Source organism: Synchiropus splendidus, chromosome 10, assembly GCF_027744825.2.
Source record: "Synchiropus splendidus isolate RoL2022-P1 chromosome 10, RoL_Sspl_1.0, whole genome shotgun sequence".
In the NCBI taxonomy this organism is placed as follows: Eukaryota; Metazoa; Chordata; class Actinopteri; order Syngnathiformes; family Callionymidae; genus Synchiropus; species Synchiropus splendidus.
In genome coordinates this window covers 9745923-9772202 of record NC_071343.1, presented here as the reverse complement: position 1 = coordinate 9772202, position 26280 = coordinate 9745923, and the positions used below count along the sequence as shown (strand labels likewise).

At 42.1% G+C, this 26280-nt stretch overlaps 1 protein-coding gene across 1 annotated transcript in view; it reads left to right on the top strand.

Annotated features, from left to right (window-relative positions):
* Nucleotides 1-26280, top strand: part of LOC128765828 (inactive dipeptidyl peptidase 10-like) — a 58457-nt gene that overhangs the window by 13521 nt on the left and 18656 nt on the right. The window contains exons 2-5 of the mRNA XM_053876979.1: nucleotides 15977-16088; nucleotides 16496-16591; nucleotides 22593-22687; nucleotides 23218-23292. Coding sequence (XP_053732954.1) covers nucleotides 15977-16088; nucleotides 16496-16591; nucleotides 22593-22687; nucleotides 23218-23292 — 378 coding nt within the window. The remainder of the gene's footprint in view (nucleotides 1-15976; nucleotides 16089-16495; nucleotides 16592-22592; nucleotides 22688-23217; nucleotides 23293-26280) is intronic.

Here is a 26280-nt window from a genome sequence, read left to right as displayed (position 1 = left end):
TTAATTCCAACAGATATTACATTCCACATTATATGTACATCAAAATTAATCTCAGAAATGTCACATACGATAATGAGACAGACTAAAGGCCTATTTCACTATTGTATGTCGACGGCTGAATCTCAAATGAAGAGAGTGACACATGGCATTTAACAGGAAGCATGGACATTGACAAGAGCCATTCTGTTTGGAAGATTTGCCACTTGAGAGACAAATACTTATAGAAGAAAATAGCCTTATGACCTCAGCACTGCACCGATGTACAGCTGTCAACTTGAGACCCATTTATGCTCAACGTTAAGTAAAACGGATACAGACTTCTGACGGCAGATACGGAGCCTTCTGTCCATGCTCTGCCTTCATTTCGTCCTTTTTTTCCGCATATTTCCACAATGGACCAAACTCAGTAGTACCAAACTGTGGGGGCGGCGTTGCTCCTATTACCAGTTATGTAGCTCTAATGAGACACAAAGAAGACATAACAATGGTGTAAATTTTCCGTCCTACAGTCACAATATATTTAATGGCCTCACCGAACACCACCGTCTTTTGTAAAAGAGGTACATTATCAATGCTTCTTCCACAGTCACCCTGTTTGGTTTTGGAGTTTGTCGTCATAAACCTGACGTTGGGCTGCTCCCCCTAGTGGATATATAATAACAAACAAGCATGAGATCAGTGACGGTAAAATCGGGTACAATTTCGTTGGTAAAGGAGCAAAAATGGCATTTCACAGTAAGTAAACAAATGCCAGTCAGACATCTTGTGAACAAGCTTGTGAGTCGAATTTACCTTGGACCTTAACAAGCGATAACACAGTCAAAGTTGCAGGTTTACATGGTGGTAAAATGTACACAATTTTCCCGTCTTACAATGCATATGTTATAATGATCTGATAATATGTGCTGTCTACTATGCTGTCATAGTACTTTGACATTGTTCAAAGGATGTTCTTACACTTTCAACCAACACCATGTTCAATTCATATTACAAGGTCGCACAACTTGAGCAGAAAAAAATAGTTTCAATGCACATGGCACATGGTTTTTGTACCTTTTTCGAACTGGATGTTTTTCTTATGTCCTTTCACTAATGGCAACATGATACCATGATGCCAATATACAGCCCTAAAGTCAGGACTCCTTAAAATACTTGCCGTAAGCTGTCTAAAGAGAAGAGAAGGGGCAAGGTAACTGTGGCCGACAGTATATATTTGAGGCAGAAACCGTCATAGAGACATGGTGTCAAAAGTCAAAGTACATTGACATAGGTGTCTTGTCTCAAGTGCTGGTCCAAACATGCCATTTTTTTTCATAACTGCTCAATTAATAATGGGCTGCTCACTTCTTGTTGCTTTATTTCCTGCAGAGAATGTTATTTTAGAATATATTATTGTCTCGTGTTCTAACAGGCTTCTACATATCTCACTACGTTCTACTCTCCAGCATTCAGACATTTTCATTTGAACCCGGCGGAGAGTAAAATGTGCATGTGAGGTGTGTTGATCCGTGGCTGGTCAGAGACTGTGATGTAGAAAGTTTTTTTTGGGGGGGAGTGGAGCGATCTACTGGAGCCTCAAGCATCGAGCAGGCCAGGCTTTGATGTGGTCATCAATAATTCATCCCACATCTGTATGAGCACATCTGCAGTTTGACGGCGTGTGAGGGGCACGTGCTGAGGCAGAGAGTCGGGGGCGGACTGTAGCGTGTCTTCGCTTTGTGGTTGTTATGAGCTGGAGTGTTGCTCACTGCCAGATCCTCAGGGTCATGGCCTTCCAGTTTAAATGTGATTCTGAGATCTTAGCCAGCACACCAGCCAACACTGCGGTGTGAAAACAACATGTGATACATAGATAGTATAACAGTATAACAGACAGGGAAAACAGAAAGAAGTGGATTAAGTACAAAGTAGTGTAGAAATGAGAAAAAAAAAACATGAGAATTTACATAAAAGCACAATCTAATCATTCATTTGTAACCTGACTGCCTAAAGCCAGATCAAAATAGAAGTTATGTTGGATGTATTCAAACTTCAAATTGAATTAAATCATTGTTGAAATGTAGCAATGAAGTTCACTAGTTAATATTACTGGAAACTTTGCTTACGTTTTGTATGGTTTGAGAGATCAAAGGCAATAACCTGGTGACAAAGCGTCAAAAAATGAAAGAGTGACCACTAGATTTTGACCCAGATATAGTGCGTGTATCTTTTGTCTGTACCTCGTGGTGGCCTCTAAAATTCTGGATGCTGTTTTGTCCTTGGTGAGATGGAAATAAATGTCATTCCCTTTTGAGTGTTGGTCTGAAAAATGGGCTTGTCATCAACAAAGCTGGTAAATTGGACATGACGGCTCCAAGTGGAGTGGAAACTTTGTGCAACTAAGGCCATATCTTTCAATTTAATATCCAGCCCTTCTCAAAAACTTGCTTCATAGCTGGTCGCGGATGGACGATGCCATGAAGGGTTGTCGGAAACGAGCCTTTGAATGAAGTAAGTGCTTATAAACCAAAAATGAATTGAATCTAGCCACTTCTCAAGGCAGGAGTTTTGTGTCGGAATATCAAGTTTTCAGCAGTTCATACGATAAGCAACGAAAAAATGAAACCAGACGACTAACCACCGACTGTTTTCTGTCAAATGAAATTCAGCCATTAAACTCCCTAATTCCGAACAAGACAATACAACAAAAGAGTTTACACTTTTGTTGTCCAACATTGTTGCGGTTTCAGGACTACTTCCATCCATCCATCCATCGTCACCGGCTTATCCGTTGCTGGGTCGTGGGGGCAGCAGCTTCAGGAGGTCACGCCAAACGGCCTTCTCCCGAGCGAGATCCTCCAGCTCCGACTGGGGGATCCCGAGACACTCCCAGGCCAGCGTAGAGATATAATCTCTCCACCTGGTCCTGGGTCGAACCCTTGGTCTCCTCCCAGCTGGACGTGTCTGGAAAACCTCCAAAGGGAGGCATCCAGAGGGCGTCCTGATGAGATGCCCGAACCACTTCAGCTGACTCCTCTTAATGTGGAGAAGCAGCGGCTCTACTCCGAGCCTCTCCCGAGTGACAGAACTTCTCACCCTATCTCTAAGGGAGACGCCTGCCACCCTTCGGAGAAAACCCATTTCAGCCGCTTGTATCTGGGACCTTGCTCTCTTGGTCATTTCAGGACTACTTTAAGCAAAACAGCTGGAGTGTGGAGCGCCCTGCCCCGTTCTGGTGCAGCCACATTAGCATAATCTGTCCACCAGATTGAATTTGGACAGCGACACAAACGTCCAGCCCTGGATCCAGGCTGCGTGAGGCCAGCGGCCAGAAAGCAATCAGTGCTGAAGATTAAAATGTGCGAGAGCAAACAAAGCCAGGAAGCTGCCCACCACAAAAAATGCTCAGTGCGGTGTCTTTGCGGGGCGGGTTAGGAAACGCCGGCTGAAAATTAGGTTAACAAGGGAAACTGGAGGGCCTCATTCATAATGGATCCATAATTTTTATCCATGCGCTACACAATGTGCTTAATGCTAAAGTTAAAAGAAGCTGAGTAATTCTGAATTACAAGTTCCCTGTACGCACAAGATGTGAGTCTGCAGAGTTATGGATTTCATTGGAATCTAATTGCTATTTTGTGGAAAGGATTCTTTAGAACAACTCGAGTCCTTCCTAAAACTGAACTGTTGGAATCGCACATCTCTACTTTTTGAAAGAAGAGGGGAGTCGTCGTGAGTCAAAGAACTGCAGACATTTACATCTATACTGGATTGCTCAGACTTGTGGTGTCTGAAAAATCTAATATAATCCAGACTGGAATTGAATTTAAGGAATAGCAGTGGGATTCAAATCCAATACTATGGATCAGGCTGATACCACAGGTGCCTCCTTTGATGGTGTCTAAAATCGCTGCGGGGCATTCGGGCATGGAGGAGTAGGTTTGACTCTCCTTAAATCGCCAATGGCATTTTGATGATCGACATTTTGGATTTTTGCATATTTATGGGGTCAAACTCATTTAGTAGTCAGCTCTTCCTTGAGTGTCAAGATTCCTTCAGGTCATTTTTTTGCATGGTACTTTAGAAAGATACTTACTATACTTACTATTTTTTATATATATATATATATATATATATATATATATATATATATATATATATATATATATATATATATATATATATATACTGCCTGGCCAGTATATATATATATATATATATATATATATATATATATACTGCCTGGCCAAAAAATATGTCGCCACAAAAAAAAAAAAAAAAAAAATTAATTATATATATATATATAAGGGAATAAAATATTAAGGGAACATAAGGGAGACTGCAGCATTAATCGCTGCGGAAACAAGCTCCCACTCTCTTTAAATGTATCCTCCAACCCTTGCAGCCACCAAACCTCCCCGGAGATAAAGGTGTGAAATGTAATGCCACTAAGCACCTGGTAAATGCTTCCTGCGCTGTTTTACCGTGATTACATAGTGAACTAAATAAAGCCTTGTGTACATCAACAGATTGTTCATGCCATTAAGAATTTCAAAAGAGCCTGCGCGACTGCTTTCAGCCACCATATTTGTAGATTTTTACGAGCTCGCCTCTGCAGCCCCGGCAGGCTTTAATGGGATTCGCTTTCATCAGTGAGGAAGTTTGTTTCACACCTTTGCCAACTAGGCGCTACAAACATGCTGATATTCCCTATTTATATACATGAAAGAAGCAATGCCAGTCAAAGGCAAACGCCTTATAGCGTTGGCATGAGAAGAATCATGAGAATAAACCGTCCCAATATGTGTCGTTTCCCCCTATTTTGTCCTCAATTTTCACCTGAATTATCACGAAGTGAGGCCATCATGAACTCTGATTTAATATTTCAAGCATTTTCAGAGCTCCTTAAGAGAACAAGCCATGTGAATGACGCACAAGGGAGCTTGAGTTATCGGTTAGGATTGATCCTTGCAGTTGCTTCCAGGCTTGTGTCCACTTTTAAATCATGTATTTTCTCATCTTCAACAGTCGAATTTCTCAGCAGTTCTGTTGAATAAAGCTGATTGAGAATCGTAATTTTCAGATTATAAGGCAAAACCTTTTTTCTCACTGTCGGAACCCGGGGCCTTTTTCCGGACAAATGAGCTTCACGCCACTAAGACACCGCCTCCACTGCTGGCCTCAGACAGTGAGTGCCGTCACCGAAAACACTGCAGTGCTCGAATGTAAATGTGGTGTCATTGGACCGATGTGATGAGTGAGTGTTTGCAATGTTGATGTGCAATTGTACACTGATGAATAAATAGCTGAAAGAGGTTTTCATGATGTCACCAGCGGTCTTGACAGCGAGCCAATATCTCAGCGATGCTGTTAATGGTGCCATTCAGTTGATACAAATGACTGCAGGATGCTGTTTTCTGCATGTTGATGTTTAGCCGGCGGAGCAGCCGGCATAACCTCTCATTAAAAGTGGAAAGCTGCGTCTGCGGCTGTTTGTCACCGTTCAGATGGTGGCGAATATGATAAGCTACGTGGCTAATTCATTGCGGTTAATCTGCGAGAGGCGAAGCGGGCAGACGTTTTCAGTCGGACTGATGGATTAATAGGTCGAGCCAGTTTTGGAAGGGAATGTTTGTGTTTGAGCTTCATGACGGCTGACTCTCATTCATCGTGCAAATGAACAAAAGTGACGCGCCTAATTGAACTGAATCTCAAGCTCATCCGGCAAAAGTGATGACAAACATGCAGATGTTCAGTGTGTAAACACACCTCTGAGTTTGTGTGGACCATTATCACTGGGAGCGATGTTATTCAACTCAGTCATTTGTCTGGAGGAACACAAGTGACAAACCCTTCATAAGACGCAGCGCACCTGAAACCCGATTACTTTAATTACAGGAACATTAATACAAAGAGAAACGGTGAGCGACTGCCAGCTTATGAACGCTGGATGTTCCTCTCTTAAGAGGATTATTTTACAGCCTTTTAAGCAGGTTACCTCATCAAAGTGCTGGCTCATTTAAATGCTGCACCCGTCCACGTGGATCTATTAAAGTTTAGGATTTTGTCAAGTTCCTGAATGACTTGGCTGTTAAACCCCAAACGGAGGTCAAAACCAGGATCAGAAAGGGATCAATAAAAATAAGGATAATAATAATGGACAGAAACATGAGACTCCTACCAGTAATCCATAAGAACGCTGTTCTTATTGGCACATACTGAATAAACCAATAAACTATGACCAAAACATGTAAATAAGGTGGCCAGAATTCCATGTTCCAAAAGCCAGAGAATGTCCACACGAACCAGGTTGTCGGGTCCCCCGCCCTCGACTGTCACCTAGTCCTCCTTGCACCCGACCCCTATGACTCCCTCTGCGGGTGGTGGGTCCGCAGGAGGGAGGGGTCGGAAGGGATCCAGTTCGGGAACCACAGAATTTCATCTCTGCTATTTGCATATGATGTTGTTCTGCTGGCCTCATCGGACCGGGACCTTCAGCATGCTCTGGGGCAGTTTGCAGCCGAGTGTGAAGCGGCCGGGATGAGGATGAGCACCTCCAAGTCTGAGGCCATGGTTCTCGACTGGAATAAGGTGGTTTGCTCTCTCCGGGTTGGTGGAGAGTTCTTGCCCCAAGTGTTGGAGTTTAAGTATCTCGGGGTCTTGTTCTCAAGTGAGCGTGAGATTGATAGACAGGTTGGTGCAGCGGCAGCAGTGATGCGGTCTCTGTATCGGACCGTCGTGGTGAAGAGGGAGCTGAGTCACAAGACGAAGCTCTCGATTTACCGATCGATCTACGTTCCCACCCTCACCTATGGTCACGAGCTTTGGGTAGTGACCGAAAGGATGAGATCGCGGATACAAGCGGCTGAGATGAGTTTCCTCCGCAGGGTGGCTGGGCGCACCCTTAGAGATAGGGTGAGGAGTTCGGTCATCCGGGAGGAGCTCGGGGTGGAGCCGCTGCTCCTCCACATCCAGAGGAACCAGCTGAGGTGGCTCGGGCATCTGATCCGGATGCCCCCTGGACGCCTCCCTGGGGAGGTGTTCCGGGCATGTCCTACCGGGAGGAGACCCCGGGGAAGACTCAGGACTCGCTGGAGAGATTATGTCTCCGGTCTGGCCTGGGAACGCCTCGCGATCCCCCGGGAGGAGCTGGAGGAGGTTTGTGCGGATTGGGAAGTTTGGGCTTCCTTGCTCCGAATGCTGCCTCCGCGACCCGACCCCGGATAAGCAGCAGAAGAAGGTGAAGGTAAAGGTGAAGGTGAACGTGGCCAGAATTTTACAGTGCACACAAAATGTGTATTTATTGAGTAGTTTTTATATTCTTTTAACATAATATAAACACAATTCTTGAGTGTTGCTGGGTGATAATAAACATGCTAGTATGAATAATGTGGCCCTCTGTAGGATGCAATAATAATCTTATAAATGGTAAGTTAGTTCTGTGAATGTATTATATTCCGCCTGCCGCAACTACATCCTCTGAGTTTTGTGAACCCTGAAGGCGTCTGTTGCCTTGAGCATGTGTCTCACTGAAGGCTGTTATTTCATGTGGTCTGTGGGCGCTGGAGATGTGGATACTGGCATTAAAACAAAACTATTTGCTCACTTCAAAGGCACCCTCATATGCATTTCTGTTAGCACGATGAAGTGGCACCGTACCAGATACTAAGGTGTGAAAGAATGACGTCAATCTCATTCAGAGAAATGTACCTTCAAAAAGAACAAATATAGGGCCTACGCAAACTGCTCTGTTTCTTACTCAATATTTAGAACTGATGTCACAGAAGCTCGTTCTTAAAAGCCTCATGTGATCGATGACACACCATGTTATATACAGGAAGCTGCACCACTTACTGACTTCATGGAGCGACTTTCTAACATTAACAAGTGTGAGAAGAAGTGTGTTTGAGCTCAACCCATCTCCACTTGGTAAAGTGGACTTTTGTGTCCTGAAGTGGGGCCATTCCATGACTTACCTAAACCAACCGCCATCTTTCTTTTATGTGCTGCGCTGCTCACTACGCCAAGGATATGACTTGGAAGGCAGAACGTGTGCTTCAACTGAAAATCTAATGCATCAACACACCATGCTGAAGGCTCCAGCCTCAGTATAGGTACGTAAAGGTCTACTTTCCCAACGTGACTATATTTCGCCATGGGAGTGAGGAAGTGTTGGAGTCGAACATATTAAACTATTTGCCTTTCCCTAAAGCTGCTAAAGCTTTAAACAGACAGTTTCATGAGTATTAGCACATTAAAGGTTTTCAAACTGAGGCTCAATCTCAGAGCAAACCCAACAAGTCATCCTGTATTTTAACGTCAAAGTGTGAGCAAATGTCACCAGTGTGGCTAAAAGGTGTTTAATTTGATACATTGGTTAAGTAAACAAGGATAAACAAGGATATCACTAACTTGCTCTGAAGACATAATATACCTATATAATAAATGGGTTTTACAGTTGACTTGAAAAGAAAAAGACTTCATCCTCTGAGTCATAATCTTGTGCTACAGAACTGTCAATGCAAAGACCCAAACGCAAGAGACGGAGCAAGAGTTCAACCAAAGTTTAATCCTGAAAAAATGATGAACATAGGGAGAGCCACAAAAGGAGGGCGATGATAAAAGTCAGTGCAACTGAAACTCCGCGGAAACGCCAACAAAAAGCGTTTGGCTAGGAGGGATAACAAAACTGAACTTGACTGATAACGTACGTGGACTTGGCTTGATGAAGACTTGGCTAGACTTGACATAACGTAAAACACAGACTGTACAAACGGCCAATGAACACAGAAACAGAAGGGCAGATAAGGGGAACAAGCGCAAGACACCAGGTACAATAAATCACAGGACTGAGGGCAGACAGGCAAAATGCACACAGGAAGACATGACAATACTTTATCAAAATAAAACAGGAAGTGGACGAGAACAAGACAACGGGAAGTTCAAATCATCTTGCAAATGTCCGTCCGACTCTGGATCAAACACATGAGGACGGATTTTGAGTCCAGCCTTGTCTTTCTATATTGAAACTATCCTATTAATCGAGTAAACTGCAGGGCAAGCCATTTTTATAGTCTTTGCCGGTGTTTCCATGCATTGCGTTTTGATCAAGAAGGCCATTTTGGATTATTTTATATATATATATATATATATATATATATATATATATATATATATATATATATATGACAATACTTTATCAAAATAAAACAGGAAGTGTTTTATTTATATATATATATATATATATATATATATATATATATATATATATATATATATATATATATATATATATAGACAACATTCAACTCTTCCCATGTGTCAGATTATAAATATATATAATATAAAGCTAAGCCCTTAATAAAATAAAGGAATATACATTTTGAAACGAAACCTCAACGTCTGAACAAGACAATACAGTGTCCAATTCGTGTTCTGTTGCAGCTGGTCTGTAACAGTGTATAAAGATGTGCATTATTTGAGGTCTCTGAATATCCGCCTGTGTAGCAGCGGACGGTTTCATGTATTTATTATCATGTTGCCTACGTTTCTTTTTCTGCATTTTCCCTGACATCAGCCTGAAGCTAAAGTCAACACAGCGTGAATGTTGTGTGGATCTTCTCGTCGCGCTGCTCTTATAAATACGAACTCTGGTGTGGAGAGCAGCACGTTGTTTTTGTGTGTTTACACCTCTTGCCTCTGGTCTCCAGTCTGACTGAGATTTTCATCACTCTCTCTGGCAGGTGTTTGTGTTGTCTCCGCTGAATGTTCTGCATCTTTGAGGTGATGGGGGTTTTGTCAGTCAAGTTTTTGGGGAGCCTCAGCGCTTACAAATCTGAGGAGGAATCTCAAATGTCTGCATGTTAGACTTAACTTTTGGAATAAGCGGCCTTATTTCTGCAGGGTGTTTTTCATGCAAGAGTGCGCTGGGCACAAAGTGAGATGGGATCGATTTGAGGGATTGATCCGCCGCCAGCTGCTGCAGGGATGTAAACAAATCCCTGAATCTTTATTTGTCCGAGTCGATCAATCTGTGAATCTTTTTCGGTTCAAATCCTTTTTGTGGTTTTTAACCTCAGAAAGTGAAAATTGATTAACAGTTAAATGTATCTATATGTAAACTAGATAAGCACACAGAGAGCGCAAATCTCCTCCGAGCAGCTTCAGTCCAGCCACAACACAATCTCCCTCAGAGTATCCATAAAAATAAATAAATAATCAAGGAACAAATGCCAAAAAGATCCAGATCACTCCCAAAACTGAATAAGTCCTATTTTCCATTTTTACTAAAAATCTAATCCAAATCTGTCGATAACTTTCCAAGTGATTTTGAACCCATTGTTTGTCTCATTGTCCAACACTGGCGAAACCATAATCTCCTTGGTGGCAGTATTCAAACCTGAATCTAACAATCGACTGTCAACTTATGGGACTTCAGTTGCCAAAATGAATACTTGGAATTAAGAAACTGATAAATATGATTTGTTAAAAAAAACTTTTACAGAAAACAGCAGAATTTACAGCAGAGTTGTCACATGGTTTATTGTTTACATACATATATTTAAATGGATTCATCTGCTGTAAATGCTTCGTATTTTGGTGAGTTGAAACATGACCGGAGTCGCGACAAATTTGAAAAGGATTGTGTTATTGTGGAGGTGTGTAGCATCGACCATTTTTGTAGTCCTTGTTTTTCAGCAAGACGAACGTATTTGTACATTTTAAGTAAGTGTAGCTTAATTAACATAAACACTAACAATGTTATTTTGATGTGGAGCACAGCCATAGTTGTGTGAGATTTGATCAGTAACGAAAAAAGATACTCAGCTATTGATAAATATCAATAGTTATTTGAGTTTAGAGTCAAGATTAATTACTTTAGTTAAAGTCATTTAACGACTTGAAGTGACTTTCACATAACTCAAACTAGTACGAAGCTCAATGAAAGTTATCTGGGAAGATTACTTTGGATTATGAGTCAAAACGTCTTTATAGTGTCAGACAGAAGTGTGACTGGGGTCCTGTATGTGCTACTGTGGCGACCAGCTTACACTTGGTTAGCAGTTCGAGCAACTTATGTCTTTGAGGATTGGATTTCCTGAACCATGCTCACTTTCTATCAACTTACAGTCCAGTCCACTCAGTTTGCTAAAGCAGAAGAAAATTGATCCAACAACTGTGCAAAGTCATCTTTTCCTCATCCTGGACTTCAGGAAGGGCAGAGCGGACTCAGCCCCTCTCCACATCCACGGTGACTGTGTGGAGAGGGTCCACTACATGAGGTTCCTGGGCGTGCAGGTCTCTGATGAGCTCTCCTGGTCACCACAGTGGTGGTGAAGAAGGCTCAGCAACGTCTCCACTTCCTGAGGGTGCTCAGAAGAAACAACCTGGAGGAGAGGCTGCTGGTCACCTTCTACAGAGCCGCCATAGAGAGCCTCCTAAGGGACTGCATCACAGCGTGGTACGCAGGGTGCAGACAGGAAAACTCTGCAGAGAGTCATCAACACAGCCCAGAAGATCACTGGCTGCTCTCTGCCCAGCCTGGAGGACATCGCCAACACCCGCTACCGTAGCAGAGCCGGCAACATCATCAAGGACTCCACCCACCCCAGTAACTCTCTGTTCGACCTGCTACTGTCAGGCAGACGGTCGCAGGTCGAACACACAAAACCAGGACTAATAGACTCAGAGATAGCTTCTTCCCGAAAGCTATCTCAGTAGTGAACAAAAACAACAAAACCAGATAAAACAGTCTCCAGTTTTTCATGTATTACTGACCATATTGATCATAGTGCAATAAAGAAATAACAATATGTAATAACAAATCATTCAAGTTTACATCCAGATAACTGCCACTTTCTCTCTCTCTCTACTCTTTTACTGCTGCTACTTGTGTATAGTATTTATTAGTTCCTATTTGTTCTTTTCTGCATGCTTGATTGTTTTGATATATTCTTTTTTTACATTGTTTGCACCAAGGGAGTAGCGCTCAAATCTCATTGTACACTGTACAAGGACAATAAAGGCTATTCTATTCTATTCTATTTTCCTGTTTTGCTTCAAGCAGCCACTGGCTGACTCACGTCACCATGTAAATTTTGAATTTTAATAAACATGAATTGTCCTCGATTAAAATGGATGAAGGGTAAAAGTACATATTTGTGTCCAGTTTTACCAGTCCTTAGTTCTTGTATTAAGAGCATTGACCACATCAGGATATGAAGAAATTCCACCCACCACTCCACGGTTAATGTGCACTGGCCCCGTCCTCCTGAATACACAATGATGTCATGAAGCATTCTTCTTCATCAAAAGTGTCAGCAAACACCCAGACTGCCAGAAATGTTTGGATTTTTTGGTTACGCTGACCTTTGACCACCACAGTCTGATCACTGTGTTCCATAGCAGCGGAGGAACGTATGTGTGCAGTAATGAGCCCCTGAAGGGACCATCATCACGATGATGATGATGAGTTCAGCTGACTGACCATAACTGTTGTGTGGGAAGAGATGAATGTGTCTTGCAGCAAGAACTGGGGATGAAGTTTCACAAAATAATGAAAAGTATGCGTCTAATGGGGAATGTATCAGAACTCTTGTGTTAACATCCACAAAACAGGAGAAACATTTAGTTGTCCACGGTGGAAAAATGATGTGAGGTTTTCATTGATATTGTTGCGTAGATACAAATATTTATTTTTAGCTGTGAGCACCATTTAGTGGGCTCTGGAAATGAGGGCACTGTTTCGTGAAGCCTCACCTGCACATCACTACTTTTCTCTCAGGACATCACAATGGCGGTACAAAAATAAATAAATAAAAATTCAACATATTTGGATGGTTACCTTGTCTGTGAAGTAGAATACTGTTCATAGAGGGGATTTTCTCTCTACTAGGGTTGTCACAAAAACCAATGTTCAGTACCAGTTCAATACCGACACAGCATTTACATTGTTACCTGCTTTTTTTTTTTGACACTGTCAGCACATAATATAGAAGTTTTCCCTTCATTCTTCGATTCCTGTAAGGCAGTGGTCTCCAACCCCTGGGCCGGGGACCGGTACCGGTCCATGGATTAATTGGTACCGGGCCGCACAAGAAGTAATTCATTTTATGTATTATCTGAGTTTGAATCTTTTATTTTGAAAAACCTTTTATTTTGAAAAATGACCGGATTCTTTTAGTTAAGCCTGGGTCACTTGAGAGCCAAAATGTAACCCACAAGCTCGCAAAATGAGTCAGAAACAGCCGTCTTTGGAAAGTTTCATTGTGAAGAGGAAAAGTGAAGAGACAGGAGAAGAGCCCACGACTTCCATGAAGAAGAACGTTTTTAGCAGACAATAGCAGGAGTCGTACTTGAATTATGGAACATGGTTGGTGATTCCCACATGCCAAGCACACAAACATGCAGAGGCCTTGTCTGACGGTTCAAAGTTGGCAACTTCATACCCTCCGGGCCACGTTCAAATGGTCAAGAGTAGGCCGGTCTGCACTGATAAAATGGTTGGAGACCGCTGCTGTAAGGTAGTGATGGGCCAGTGAGGTTTCATGAAACAGTGACCACATTTTTAGCGCTCACTAGGTGGCACTGTTGCCTTAAAATGAGGTGACCTTTTATTGAAATGGTAGTTCAATTCCAAAGATTACAGTGGATAGAGTGCCATCTAGTGTACACAGTCCATAACTACCGTAGGGGCGCGAGTGGGCGTGTGAAATGAATGACCAAATATGTATGTGACTTGATACTGAGCTGTCAAAAGAGTTCCTCACCTTTGTTTAACACATGCCACCATCATATAACCAACATGGGTCAGTAGACATAACTTTATCCACCAACAATCGAGTAAACACCGGTGAAAGTTCTCCAGAACCCAAATGAAAGTATTAAATTAAATGAACCAAAAAAAGCCTTTTTATTTTGAAATAATACCGTAATTACGCTTAAGATAAGCGATCCCCAAATGCTATTAACTTTTTTTTTGTCTCATTTGAAAGGCTATCCCATCACCAAATTAAATTTTATCACCTAAACATCATTGCACCTAATGAACATTAAAATTGAAACTTTTTTTTTTCATTCCAGCAGCAAGAATCTGCAGCGAGAATGTTTTACTGACTTTTTCTTTTTGCTTTTCTGTTAATTAAAATGGGGATGAATGGAGCGATAACATCTCTACCTGTTTCTTGACCTCAATTTGGCGGCGCTCACCTCTGCAAATGAGTCCCGAGAAGCCATCTACGCGTGAAAACCCACTTTGTTATAACCCGTCAGATTAATTCATTAAACCTCAGCAGGAATCTTTGCTCATTTGGTGTCGTGAATTATTCAAGCTGGATCATCGGAGGTCGTCCGAGAGGTCACCGTTCAATGAATTTTAGTGCAAACCACAAAATGGTACATTTTAGAGTCATTTATTTGTTCAGGAAGCAAACAATAGTTTCAAAACTCTCATCAGAAACAAGATTCTTCCCTTCTATAAATGCGGGCACAATTCCCTGAGCCTTGTCACTTGAAAACCTTTTTTTATGTACTTGGATTTTTGATCTAGTTTTAGACCCTAATCCTGGTCAGAGAAGGAACTCTCTCCTATTGGTGAAGAAGAGAGTGCGGGCAGGGTGGAACTAAAGGAACTACAAGGTGCCAGTACAGGTGAAAGTTAAAAGCTACCTCAAAGCAATAGGTGTAGCTCTATGCAACTCGCAGCTACTTGTGTCTTCATCCAAGTCTGAAGTGGTTTGTATTTGATCAGCACTTGAGTTGCAGAGTCTCACTCCAACGTGCGATTAAGAGAGCGGACAAATCTGTCTCTCTCTCCCTCTGAGGTAATGAGTAAGAATCATTATGGAGTCATGTGAGTTCTCTGATAAATTAGGATGCAGTGAACCATTTGTCAGGGCAGAAACATCGCTGTTAGTTCACATCCACAAATGACTCTCCATCACATCTCTGCATGATGAATAAAGTCTCTACCACGAAGGGACTAGAAATGATGACTCCAGTTCCAGTTCTTGTAGGTTTCAGTCATTCATCGCGTCAGATTACAATGAGGGTTCGAAGTGTTCAAACACTTGCGAGTGACATTAGTGTGTGTGTGTCTGGTACAAAATAACGCCACAGTGAGGACATCGGTTTGTTACTGACCTGACATTCAACCGACACAAGGAGACACTGTCCTGTGCAACACCGAGTATTCACTCACCCACATCGCGATCGGAAATGTCAAGCAGCCTCAAACTCCCACACCGACACTCTCTCAAAGTTCACCCACTGCTGTATTTGTTTTGATATTACATCCCGTGCATGAGATCCTGTGACACTGTGATACATGTTTATCCAACTCAAATACAGAGTCTCGTTGTGAGAAGAAATTGAAATTCCTTGTGATGCCAGAGCGGGATGTAACTGACTAAGCAGAATAGAAGAGGAGGAAGAATGACTGCTTCATTGACATCTGCACGGTCTTATCTTAAACTGAAGGGTCAGTGTGACTGTCACTGAGGCAGGAAGATTCATATTCCCACCAGAACATGACAATCTTTCCCATTCTACATTAGAAATATGATAAAATTAATTTTTGTTTATATTATATTAATATTTTTATGAGAGCATAACAATCTTTATCTTCTTTAATGCCATAAAAATGTGATTTTTTTTAGTTCTTCTATTGTGTTTTTTATTCTTTTTTTTTTTTTTAGACTCCAGGGTTATAATTCTTTCAAAACAAAAGTTATGTAAATATTGTCTTCATACCTGTCGCCCCTCGATTTCCTCCCCCTGATATCAGTTCCACAGGCCACTATGCTGCTATCTTGGCCAGTTGAGTTATTCTGTTCATCATTTATGCCCAAACAACTAATGTAATACTGTGACTGTACTGACATTGTTTTCCTTTTTAGTAGGAGGAGATGTACAATGGTGACGACACAGTTGCTTTTGAGAAGCGACTCAACAGCCAGCGAAACACTGACAGCACTTTTTGTCCTCTCTTCCTTCACAGGACCTTGTGTCCATTGGCCCGGAGAGGAACTGGAAGGGAATTGGAATTTCTCTGCTGGTCATTCTGGTCGTCCTTTCTCTTATTGGACTGTCCATCGTCCTTCTCTCCAAAGGTGAGATACTTTTGGTGGATCACATCTGACTATACACAAGTACATCTAGTGACTACATAAATACATTATCAGTTAACCAGTGCTTACACTCTTAAATACTGTCCTGTGCCACTAACTGACAACAGTGACTATAAAAAGAAAGAATAACTCTAAAGAAAGAATAACTCTTATTTTAAAAAGTAGAGCGCTGTATTGTATATAAAATAATAATAACAGCAACAACAACAGCAACAACAACAACAACAACAACGACGACAACAACAACAACAACAACAACAACAACAACAACAATAATAATAATAATAACAGTGACATTTTGAGCTATGATGGACTCAAAGTGTCTTGAATCTCAGGGTAGTTGATGTTAGGACTAAAAGAAGATGTTCTCTCCATCCTACCTTTTTTAGATGACAGTGGGAAGCTCTCTGGAACCATTTTAACACTGGACGACATCTTTGATCGAGAATTCCAAATCCATGATCCTGATGCAAAGTGGATCAATGGTAAGTTTTTCTGGTTGTACGCTTGGAAGAGGCACGCAGATATGTCTGGGACTTGAGTGCTGATCCTCAACACAAATGATCCGGCACTTGGGCCCCAACTTGTCAAGCCATTTGTGGTTTGGAATATAATTCCCAGGCTAGTTTGACTCAGTACATTAAAAGTTACGATTTTTAGTTCTATTAGTGCCTGTTCCTGTGTGCTTTACCTGAAGTTAGACTGAAAATAAATTCATATCGAACGATATGAATGACATGAGCCAATTTTCTAGTGTGGCTGCAAGTGTTTCCCCCTTTGCCTTTATAAATAACCAATATCTTCTTGTTATTTAGGAGCACTATCCTGTGTTCAGACTTCACAGAGAAGACATGAATGAAGATCATTTAATCGTGCGTGGGATTCATCCTGATGTGGTTTCTACTAGTCTTGATCCTTGTTAATGATTGATCAAAGTTCTAAAGACGTGAGAACGTCTCCGACTTAAAGGCACGCTCTCTGACAGATTGTGAGCCACCGGCTACAATCATCTTCTGTGAACTGATGCAATCGTTTTCAATACCAGATGAGGTTGCGGTGATTTCAAACCACTGATGGATTCTCTTTGACCTATGGTAAATATTACCAAATGCAAAATAGTAGATATGGTACCAGTCTGTGTTGAGCAGCTTTTTATTCAATGGAAAATTTGAGTGGTTTATTTCCTTTTTGTAGCCGTGGATTGTTCAGATCTTAATCTCTGACAACCATCCAAGTCCCGACATCACCACCTAAATGGCCTCACACTTGGGTGTTACATCACAGTGAGGCAGACCCACTAGTGCGTGGTTGTGTCTCAGGCGTTTGCCCTTGTGACCCACATAAGTTCAAAATCATTATTTATCTTGGCCAACAACAAGATTTTCTCCTCTGAAAACTATTGGGATAATTGTGGCTTTCAGATCTTACCAATGAGTCTGATGTGAAGGGGGAATTCATTTTTCTTTATTGGTGGAAAAGAGCACCTCTGCAGCCAAGAGTGTCTCTGGCTCTTTACAGAAATGAAATAGGATATCGATATGTCTGCACATATGAGGACACCGTATCGACTCTTATCCTGCCTGGATGTGCTTTCTTTAGTGAGTGGAGTTGTTGAGCAAGAGACCAAGAATGTGCATACAAGCAGCCAATAACAGTTTCACCCACAGGACTGACTAGGCTTCCTGGCTATACTGCTGCCCCCAGGCCAGAACTCGAATGGGCACTAGACTTTGGATGGGTAGAGGCAACATATTCTCACTCCTCAGGCACCATGGCGACTATTTTATAGGGTGATGCCAAAGGAAGACTACTGCACGCTTCCATGCTTTCTTTTTGTTGGTATGGCCATTTACCAATACACCCACTAGGGGGAGCAGCCCATAGTCAAAAGTTTATGACAACAACTAACTCCAAAACAGACATGGCGACTGAGGTCGAAATATTGACAAGGTACCTCTTGCACAAAAAAGGGAAACAGAGGCAGAATTGGTGGCGGTCGGTGAGGCCGTTACATATATCGCGACTGGAGGACGGAGAATTTCCGCCATTTCCGTTTTTAGTGGTACTGCTCCATTTGGTCCATGGCCATAATATTTGTGGAAATGTGCAGAAATAAGGATGAAATGAACACAGAACACGGATATAAGGCTCTGTCTACATCTGGATCAGCATCAAATGCACATTTAAATACCTATTTACCGAGTATGCAGAGCGGAAGTCTGACAAGTCCACTTGCAAATAGTCAGTTTTTGGCACTTTGGTTGTAATAATGTTGGTGGAAGATGTAAGGAATGTTGTTATTATGGTCACAAAATTGGGTGGTTGTGGAGGTCCATTTAAATAGTCAATGAGATCAAACCCAGCATTTTAGTAGCTTTCGATGAACCCACCTATGGTCAGGTCAAAACTGAAAATATACAGTTGCACCTCAGTTTTCATACGTCCCAGAATTCGAACAAATCAGAGTTCGAACAAAAACTTTGAGATTTTTTTGCTTCAGATTTTGAACGAAAATCCAGAACTTGAACGCCCCCGAAAAAACCTGGAAAAAACATAACGTGCACGGACCAATCAGCAGACCCCTCTGTATGCAGACGTGTCCCGTTAGCTACATTTACTGACTGTTTTTTCTTCATATTGAGGTGTAAAACCTTTCCTGTCTCTGCACTGGACCGTGGTAGAGTGTCACAGGGGAGGTGCTCGCTCTCCACACCTCCACTCCAGGGTTTGATGTCCTGTTGTGGGCTGGAGCTGGGACAGGGATGAGGCGAGTCTGGGACAGAGCGTTACTTGGTTTATGACTTTGTCACAGCCAAACTGCACAGAAGCGCACATTCAGAGCTGGACACGCACCGGGCACCTCTTCACTTCTGGAGAGACCTCACTCACTCGGCAACCCCTCCCACATGCAGCGGCCACACACATAGAGGAACAGCGCACCTGCAGCAGACACTCTACATTCACTCCTACAAAAGACTATTTTAAGACTTGGAACGCATTGTTTCTTTTTCCATTCATTGTAATGGGAAAAATCGATTCAGATTTCGAACAGTTCGCTTCTCGAACGGCTGTCTGGAACGGATTGTGGTCGAGAACCGAGGTACCACTGTATCTGGTTTCTAATTTTCCCATTATCTTCATAATAACGATGAATTCACTGCTAAAAAACAACTTTACTCACCATTGGATGTAGAACAACGTGGAAACTGCTGATGTATTCGTAAGAGGATGTAAGTGATGAATGAAACATGCAGAGGTGGAAGAGGACGCTGAAGTCTCGAGCACCTGTCAGTGCCGCAGACAACCCACTGAAAGTTTGATGAGCTCATATTTGTAATTCAAAACGCTACCTGGATCAAACAGCGTGTCCCTTCAACACCAATGTTCGCTTTGTTTAAAAGCATGAAAGAGCACGTTAAGGCGCGACTGGATGAATTTTCAATTTGCTCTCAGCAATTCTCCTGAATTTGTGGTTTTGATCTTTACTCTGTTGATTATCCCGCCTCTACTTCACAATCCTGGCTTTAATAACCCTGAGTTGGTGCAAGGGGTAATTCAGAAATGGTTCAGATGTCAGGAGTGGATTAACAGTCACACAATTGCCTTTCCTCCAGCTATGATTCTGTGCTTTTGAGTTCAAAATATGTGTAGATGTTGGTGGTCACCAACATGGCTTAGAACAGGGGTCTCACACTGATCCACCAAGCGCCACAGTGGGTCCAGGCTTTTGTTCCAACCAAGCCAAAGGATATGATGTTCAACACCTGACTGGTTAAGCTACGTGTAATTGTTTGGTTGGAACAAAAAAAAAACACACCTTTGAGACCTCGGCGTACAGAGAAAAACTGAATAAAGATGAAGGAAAGCGGGAGCCAATTGCCAGCATAGGATCATGTATGTTCTGGTGCGCAACACTGGTAAAGGGGAACGTTTCACCAGCTGTGGATACTTGATAACTGAGTAGCTCCAGGTGTGTGCCACTGGGTGAAGCTCCCAGGGACAGAGTGGCATGATCGCAGGATATATATATATATATATATATATATATATATATATATATATATATATATATATATATATATATTTTTTTTTTTTTTTGGATTCTCGACTATCCCGCATGTGCAAAGTCTGTCTGCATCATCTCCAAGTCATCTCCAAGTCTGACTGACATCTGACTTACGACCACGGCCAGCAGATGCCAGCAGATGCCAACAGATGTTTATTTTTTTTTTTTATTCAGTGTCTGGCATCGCAGCACGTAGCAGCCCGGCATCGTGTACGACAGTTACGGCGGCACAGTATCCCAGCATCTCACTCTCACACAGCGATCTACCACTACAGTGGTACTATAACCCTCGCGTTGGCCATTTTGAATGAAAATCGACTTATGTCCAATCCGGCTTATGACCGGTTCGTCGGAACCGTCCCGGTCGTAAGCCGGATGTTACTTGTAGTGGTTCAAGCACAAAATGTTACGGCAGACAGTGCCATCTGGTGGCCTCAGAAAATCAGGATGCTGTATCATGAAACCTCATCTCTCACATTCCAGTATATGTTCAGGTGACTTCATCTAAAACTACAAATAATTCAAGGACAAAATGAACAGAACAGAACCATTTTAAAAATTGCAATGCACATCGTCCTGTCGAAAACGCTGTCCTCAGAGTCAAGGGTGGAAACGTGTGATTTGTCAGTAGGATCAACGGTTTCAACAAAGCATTAAGCGCCTGAATAGCTGGGACGCTTTTAATCACATTTGAGATTCCTGTCACCTTCATCCCCGGAGCCAGCTTTTGATAAAACTCCAGACAAGTTGGCTTTTCTGTTGGAAGTTATTTTTTTTATAAATAGATAAGAAAATACAAGTTGAAGAACACCGTTGTTTATTTTCCGCAGGCTTCAAGATTTCTTCAGAGGATTGCAGCGCTTGTTAAAACCAAGCCTTTGCCCAATTTCATATTTATTGCCTTGTTTTTTCGATACACAAGTGTTTCCCCGACTGCTGTTCTGTAGCGGGAGATTGATCCCTCCCGGTTTAGTCATTGACATTTTCATAAGATGGAGACCAGAGACGATTAAGATCTGTCAGATGCATTAATGTAACCTGGCCCTCCTGGACTTGAAAGCCGGTTTGGGATGAAAACCGGAGCTTATTGCGACGCCTTCCTGTCATCGTCTCCTCTGTCGGAGGTTCACGTATAATCTCGTTGAGCTGCATTTGCCTTGACTGATCCATGAAATCACTCTTCTTTGTTGTTGTTTTCTTCTCGCCTGTCAAACTCGGTCTCTTCAGGGACGCAGCCAGTTCCATCAGTCACTAAATCATCAGCTTATCTACTCAAAAAAAGATGAGACACTTTTTTGTGACTGACTTGTGGGTGGTAAAAGATGAGTGTTTCGCTACTCAGTGGCCAGGGTTTCCACTACTCTGAATGTACTTGAAATTCTTGTACAAATATTTTCAAGACATTAAAAAAAAAAAAAAAAAAAAAAAAATATATATATATATATATATATATTCTGTTTAGTATCTCTCTCTCTCTCTCTCTCTCTCTCTCTCTCTATATATATATATATATATATATATATATATATATATATATATATATATATGTAAACTATTAAACTGAAGCTCTTTTAATGTATTGAAAATATTTGTGCAAGAATTTCAAGTACACTCAGAGTAGTGGAAACCCTGGCCATTGTGTAGCGAAACACATACCTGCACAAAAGCAAACGGATGCTTTTGTTTGCTTTTGTTCAGGGATTCCTCCATGTTTGTTGTTGTTGTTATCATCCTAGCTGCCACGTGTCTTGTGCATCAGTGTGATCAGTCAACCAGGAACTTGTGCACTTACAAAGGTTCCCTGTTGTCTGGAGAGCAATCTGTTAAATTAAATTAAATTAAGAAATGAATCATGTCGATTTCTGTAGCAGAGAGTTTAGAAGTGAAACCTAATCTACAGTCTGAGCGACCTGTGTGTCTTGTACAGTCTAATCCTGGACCGACAAAATTGATTAATTCTATGGACAAGCAAGGGTGTGAATTGATATTGGATCGTCCCCCATACCACATTGAATTGCACCTGATGGGTTCTTGCCATCTCTACGGTCCTGCAGCTTGCTGGGTTTGTCGGCAACTGAATATGATTCACTCAGACATATAAAACAAGAAGCTTCAACAGTTGGAGGAAGCACGGAGGAGTCATTGGAGGGGTGCAGGAGTCACACGAGAAATAAATTCAACAGCAGTCATTATATGTAACGCATATGAGCATGTATATGTGGCTATTTTCCATCAGTCAGTTGGAGGACTCTTGACTTTTCAATAGAAATGATAAACCTTTTAACACAAGCAACAAACTGTGGTCGGTTTTGAAAAACCAGCTGCATGTTAGAATTGGAATTAACTTCACTGGTTTGGATGGGTTGTCTTTATCCTTTTATTTTTATTTAAATGGAAGCTTGTTTGTTTGTGTGTCCTAGAGGAGGAGTTGGTCTTCCGGAGCTGGGACGGAGACATTCTGATCGTCAACGTTCACACCAACAAGACGGAGCTGCTTATGAAAAACACTACTTTCGTAAGTGTTCATTTTCACACGCTGATTTTCATTGTGAAATTGTTCGACTGTCTCCCCCCCGAGAGGAAAATAACCATTTGAGTTATGACTCTGATCACATGACTGCTTACCGAGGACATGAGAATCCTGATCGGCAGGAACTGAAGTTGACATGAATAGATTACAGACAAAGCTTCATATGCTCATGGAGACACAAACACCTATACAAGGCAATTGCACTTGTTCATGTTGGCAAACCGTAGAAGGTGGCTTGTTAAGTATGGAAAAACACACAACATACCGACACACACAGTGGTCAGAATGTTTATGCCAGCCTCTGTGTATCCTCCATATTCCTTTAGCTGAGTGTTCAAATGTTGCTCCTTAAAATTGCATTTCAGATCAAAAATCCTGGCTTCTTCTAGTTCCACTTCGTCCTCCTGACTTTTGTGACCTCACTAATGTTTTTGCACCGAGCTGAACTTCCCTCTGCGAGGACTTTCTGGTGGGCTGCCGTGTTTATTTACTCTGACATCCATCTCTTCCCACAGGCAACCTTTAAGGCCTCCAAGTTTGCCGTCTCTCCTGATCTGAACTTTGTTCTCCTGGGTTATGACGTGAAGCAGGTAAGCGGCTGCACATCTTCAATCACCGCCTTCACTATGGGTTGCACCTTCTGAAGGTCGTCCTCTAATGAGGAGACCTGACTAATGATGGAGGGATGGAAGGACGAGCTCAGTTGTGTCGGTGGAGTGTTATAATGGAGCCGTCGACAGTGCTGCACCATTGAAGGGGCCCTCATTTCAGGGGCTTTTCAAACGAGATTGAACCCCACAGTAGTGAGTTTCTTTTAATAAAGTATTAGGTGGAAATAGAACTCTGTCTTCCTCCTTTCTACGTCTGCAATATTAGCTGGATTCTGGAGGTCTATTCCTGCATGTATGTGGTGAGAGTGAGAAAACTCTCTTCGCTCCATTGAAGAGAACAGATTTGTCTCTCTGTAAATGCTGTTATTGCAACAATCTACATGTACAATGCTGCTCCAACATCACAAAAGGGTCTGTTTAGACTTAAATCGAGCTGCGTAATTGCTGGAGCTTAAAACACGGACAGATGTGACCCTGGTTTAGTCATGACAAATGACAAAAAAAAAAACGCACAATGGAAGTGGAAGAACATTGCACTGTGCTCTGTACTGACTAAAATTAAAGGCACCATTGACCCAAGGCCCTTCTTCGCCTTTTTAGCCCAGAAAGTCTGTGTAATTGTGTTTTCCAGGTCTGGGAAAAAAAAACAAAAAAACAGCAGAGACTCACTTCTGGCTGAAAAAACAATGTTGAGCGATGAATATGCAATCACAAAAAAACATTAAAAATGCTAAGTTAAATGCGGCAAAAAACCTTTTGCAGGAAATCTACTCGGAGCTTGTTTCTTTTCTTTCATTTGGGATTTGTCTGCAGTCATTCAAAGCTGGTGTTCATAACTGTCGAACCTCAGGGCTGAGGGTCAGCAAAAAAGCATGTTCTTTTCAAACCACTTACATGACTGAAATCTCACTTCAGTGGATTTTTTTTTCCAGGAGCGTCGGATTAAATTAATTTTGGTTTGAATAGTGAGTTGGGAAAGAACTATTATTTAAGCCATTAAAAGTGCAGTCTTAGTGAAACGCTGTCGCTGTGGTTACTGTGTTTTTGGATGATTCTGCACAACTAATAAGTAGATCTTGAGGTTTTGACATCCAACTTTTGAGAATAACTATAAACCAATATTTGAAATCTGTTCAATTTAACTGAAATAAGTAGCAGCCCCTTCCATCTGCTTGAGGCAAGAGCCGAGGAACAGCAGGAGGAAACCGTAGTGCCATGAGGAAACACTACGAGAACAGTAGGCTCAACTACAAAAGAGCCAGATTCACTGCATTTTCAGTTCAGTTCAGTTCAGTCCTGCTGCAGCTCAAATGAAGGCAGCATGTTTGAGGAGTGTATAGTGCTGCTACCTTAGAACCTTATCCATCTTAGGTGATGTTTTTCATGAGAGTCTGAAGTCCAGAAAAGTGCAGAGGTACGTGTGTAAGTGCGATGTCCTTTGGTGGAACAGTGATCTAGAGTGTCTTCTGCTTCTAACCCTGTGACGCTGGGAAGGCTCACGTGTGTCCATTAACTACAGTAGAATCACTACCTCTTGAGTTGTCTAGCTCAAGAGGTAGTGAGCTTACAATCCTCACTTTTAGACACTCACTCACTCTGATATAAGAAAGAAGGGCAACCAACTTGAAACCTTAGATGGTTGCTCCTGAATCTCATGTGGTACATCAATGGTCCATCCTGGAGCTGGTCTGAGTGACTCACGGTAACTTCTTCCTTGGCTTTGTACTTGTCACTCAAACATGTTACCTTGGATTCATGTGTCTCACTCTCCCCATTCAACCAAAGTCAGTGGACTCAGATGGGCAGGTACATGTCTTGCTTTCTGAGGGACTTAGCAATGGATTTTAACTGCTTTATGGAGTTCAGAAGTGAGACCTAAGTTTTCCCAGACATGTTTCAGCACCTCCCCAAGTCTGGACACAGATTTGTCTGAGCAAAAAACAACATACAAGTACATGGAATGGTTGTATTGTCTCGCTACTGTAGGACTCATAATCTAAAGAAGCACATTGGTGCCTTTCTTCCACAAGGTCCTACAGTGAACTAAACCATGAGAAGTTGAAGAAAAACGTCTAACCAGCAGCAACACAGCCCAAAACACGCAGTTGCTGAATGAAACATCAGCGGTACTGAGCTGAAATAGTAACTCACTTTCCAAATGTTTAATTTTGTGGTCACACCATTTTATTAAAACACTGCGATGCTGTGACTCTGTAATATTGTGTAGCCACACATGTTCTACAAGACTTATTTTTAAGATGATTGTACCTCTCATCACATTCTGGTATGTCTGGGCTTCTTCTTTAATTATGTTAACACCACTGCTGGAAACTCTGCCAGTGGCAAACTTGATAATTGAAGAACTTCTTGCATCAGTAGAGTTTGGAATCGGCTCTAAATAATGAATCCTGCACAGTCCCGCTGCGCATAAACGCTCACATCACTGTGGGTCTAATTAATCATCGGTTTATCTGAAGTTTCTGCTCCATGGATCGCTGATATTCTCCCTGAAATATGCACAAGAGCTGGCTAAGTGAGTTCAGTAATGAAGCTGGGTCAGTGTCCAGTGCTTCAGAATGAGATGCAGAGAAAGTTTTCCACAAAGTGTAGGTGGGGGCGGAGGGGTCTCAAACTCAGGTGTCATCTGAAACAAGCAGCACCTGACAAGGGAAAGGGAGATTGGCTAGAACAAAAACCAGCACGGAACATTTATCAGTGTTGTTGGTGGTTGCAGGTTCAAATTCAGCTTGAGTGTGTCCCAGTGTTCACTCTCTCGCCAGCCTCTATAACTGGGATGTGACAGTCCTACCCTCAACTACGGTCACCAGCTTTAGGTCATGAATGTTACGATCAAAAACGTCCAAAACCAGCCTCCACCAGGGTGTCTGCACCCCCCTTTAGGGGTGAAAGGATTGATGATTGGTGAGAAGGTGTCCTCTAGATTGGGCAAAACGAAAGCCTGCACCC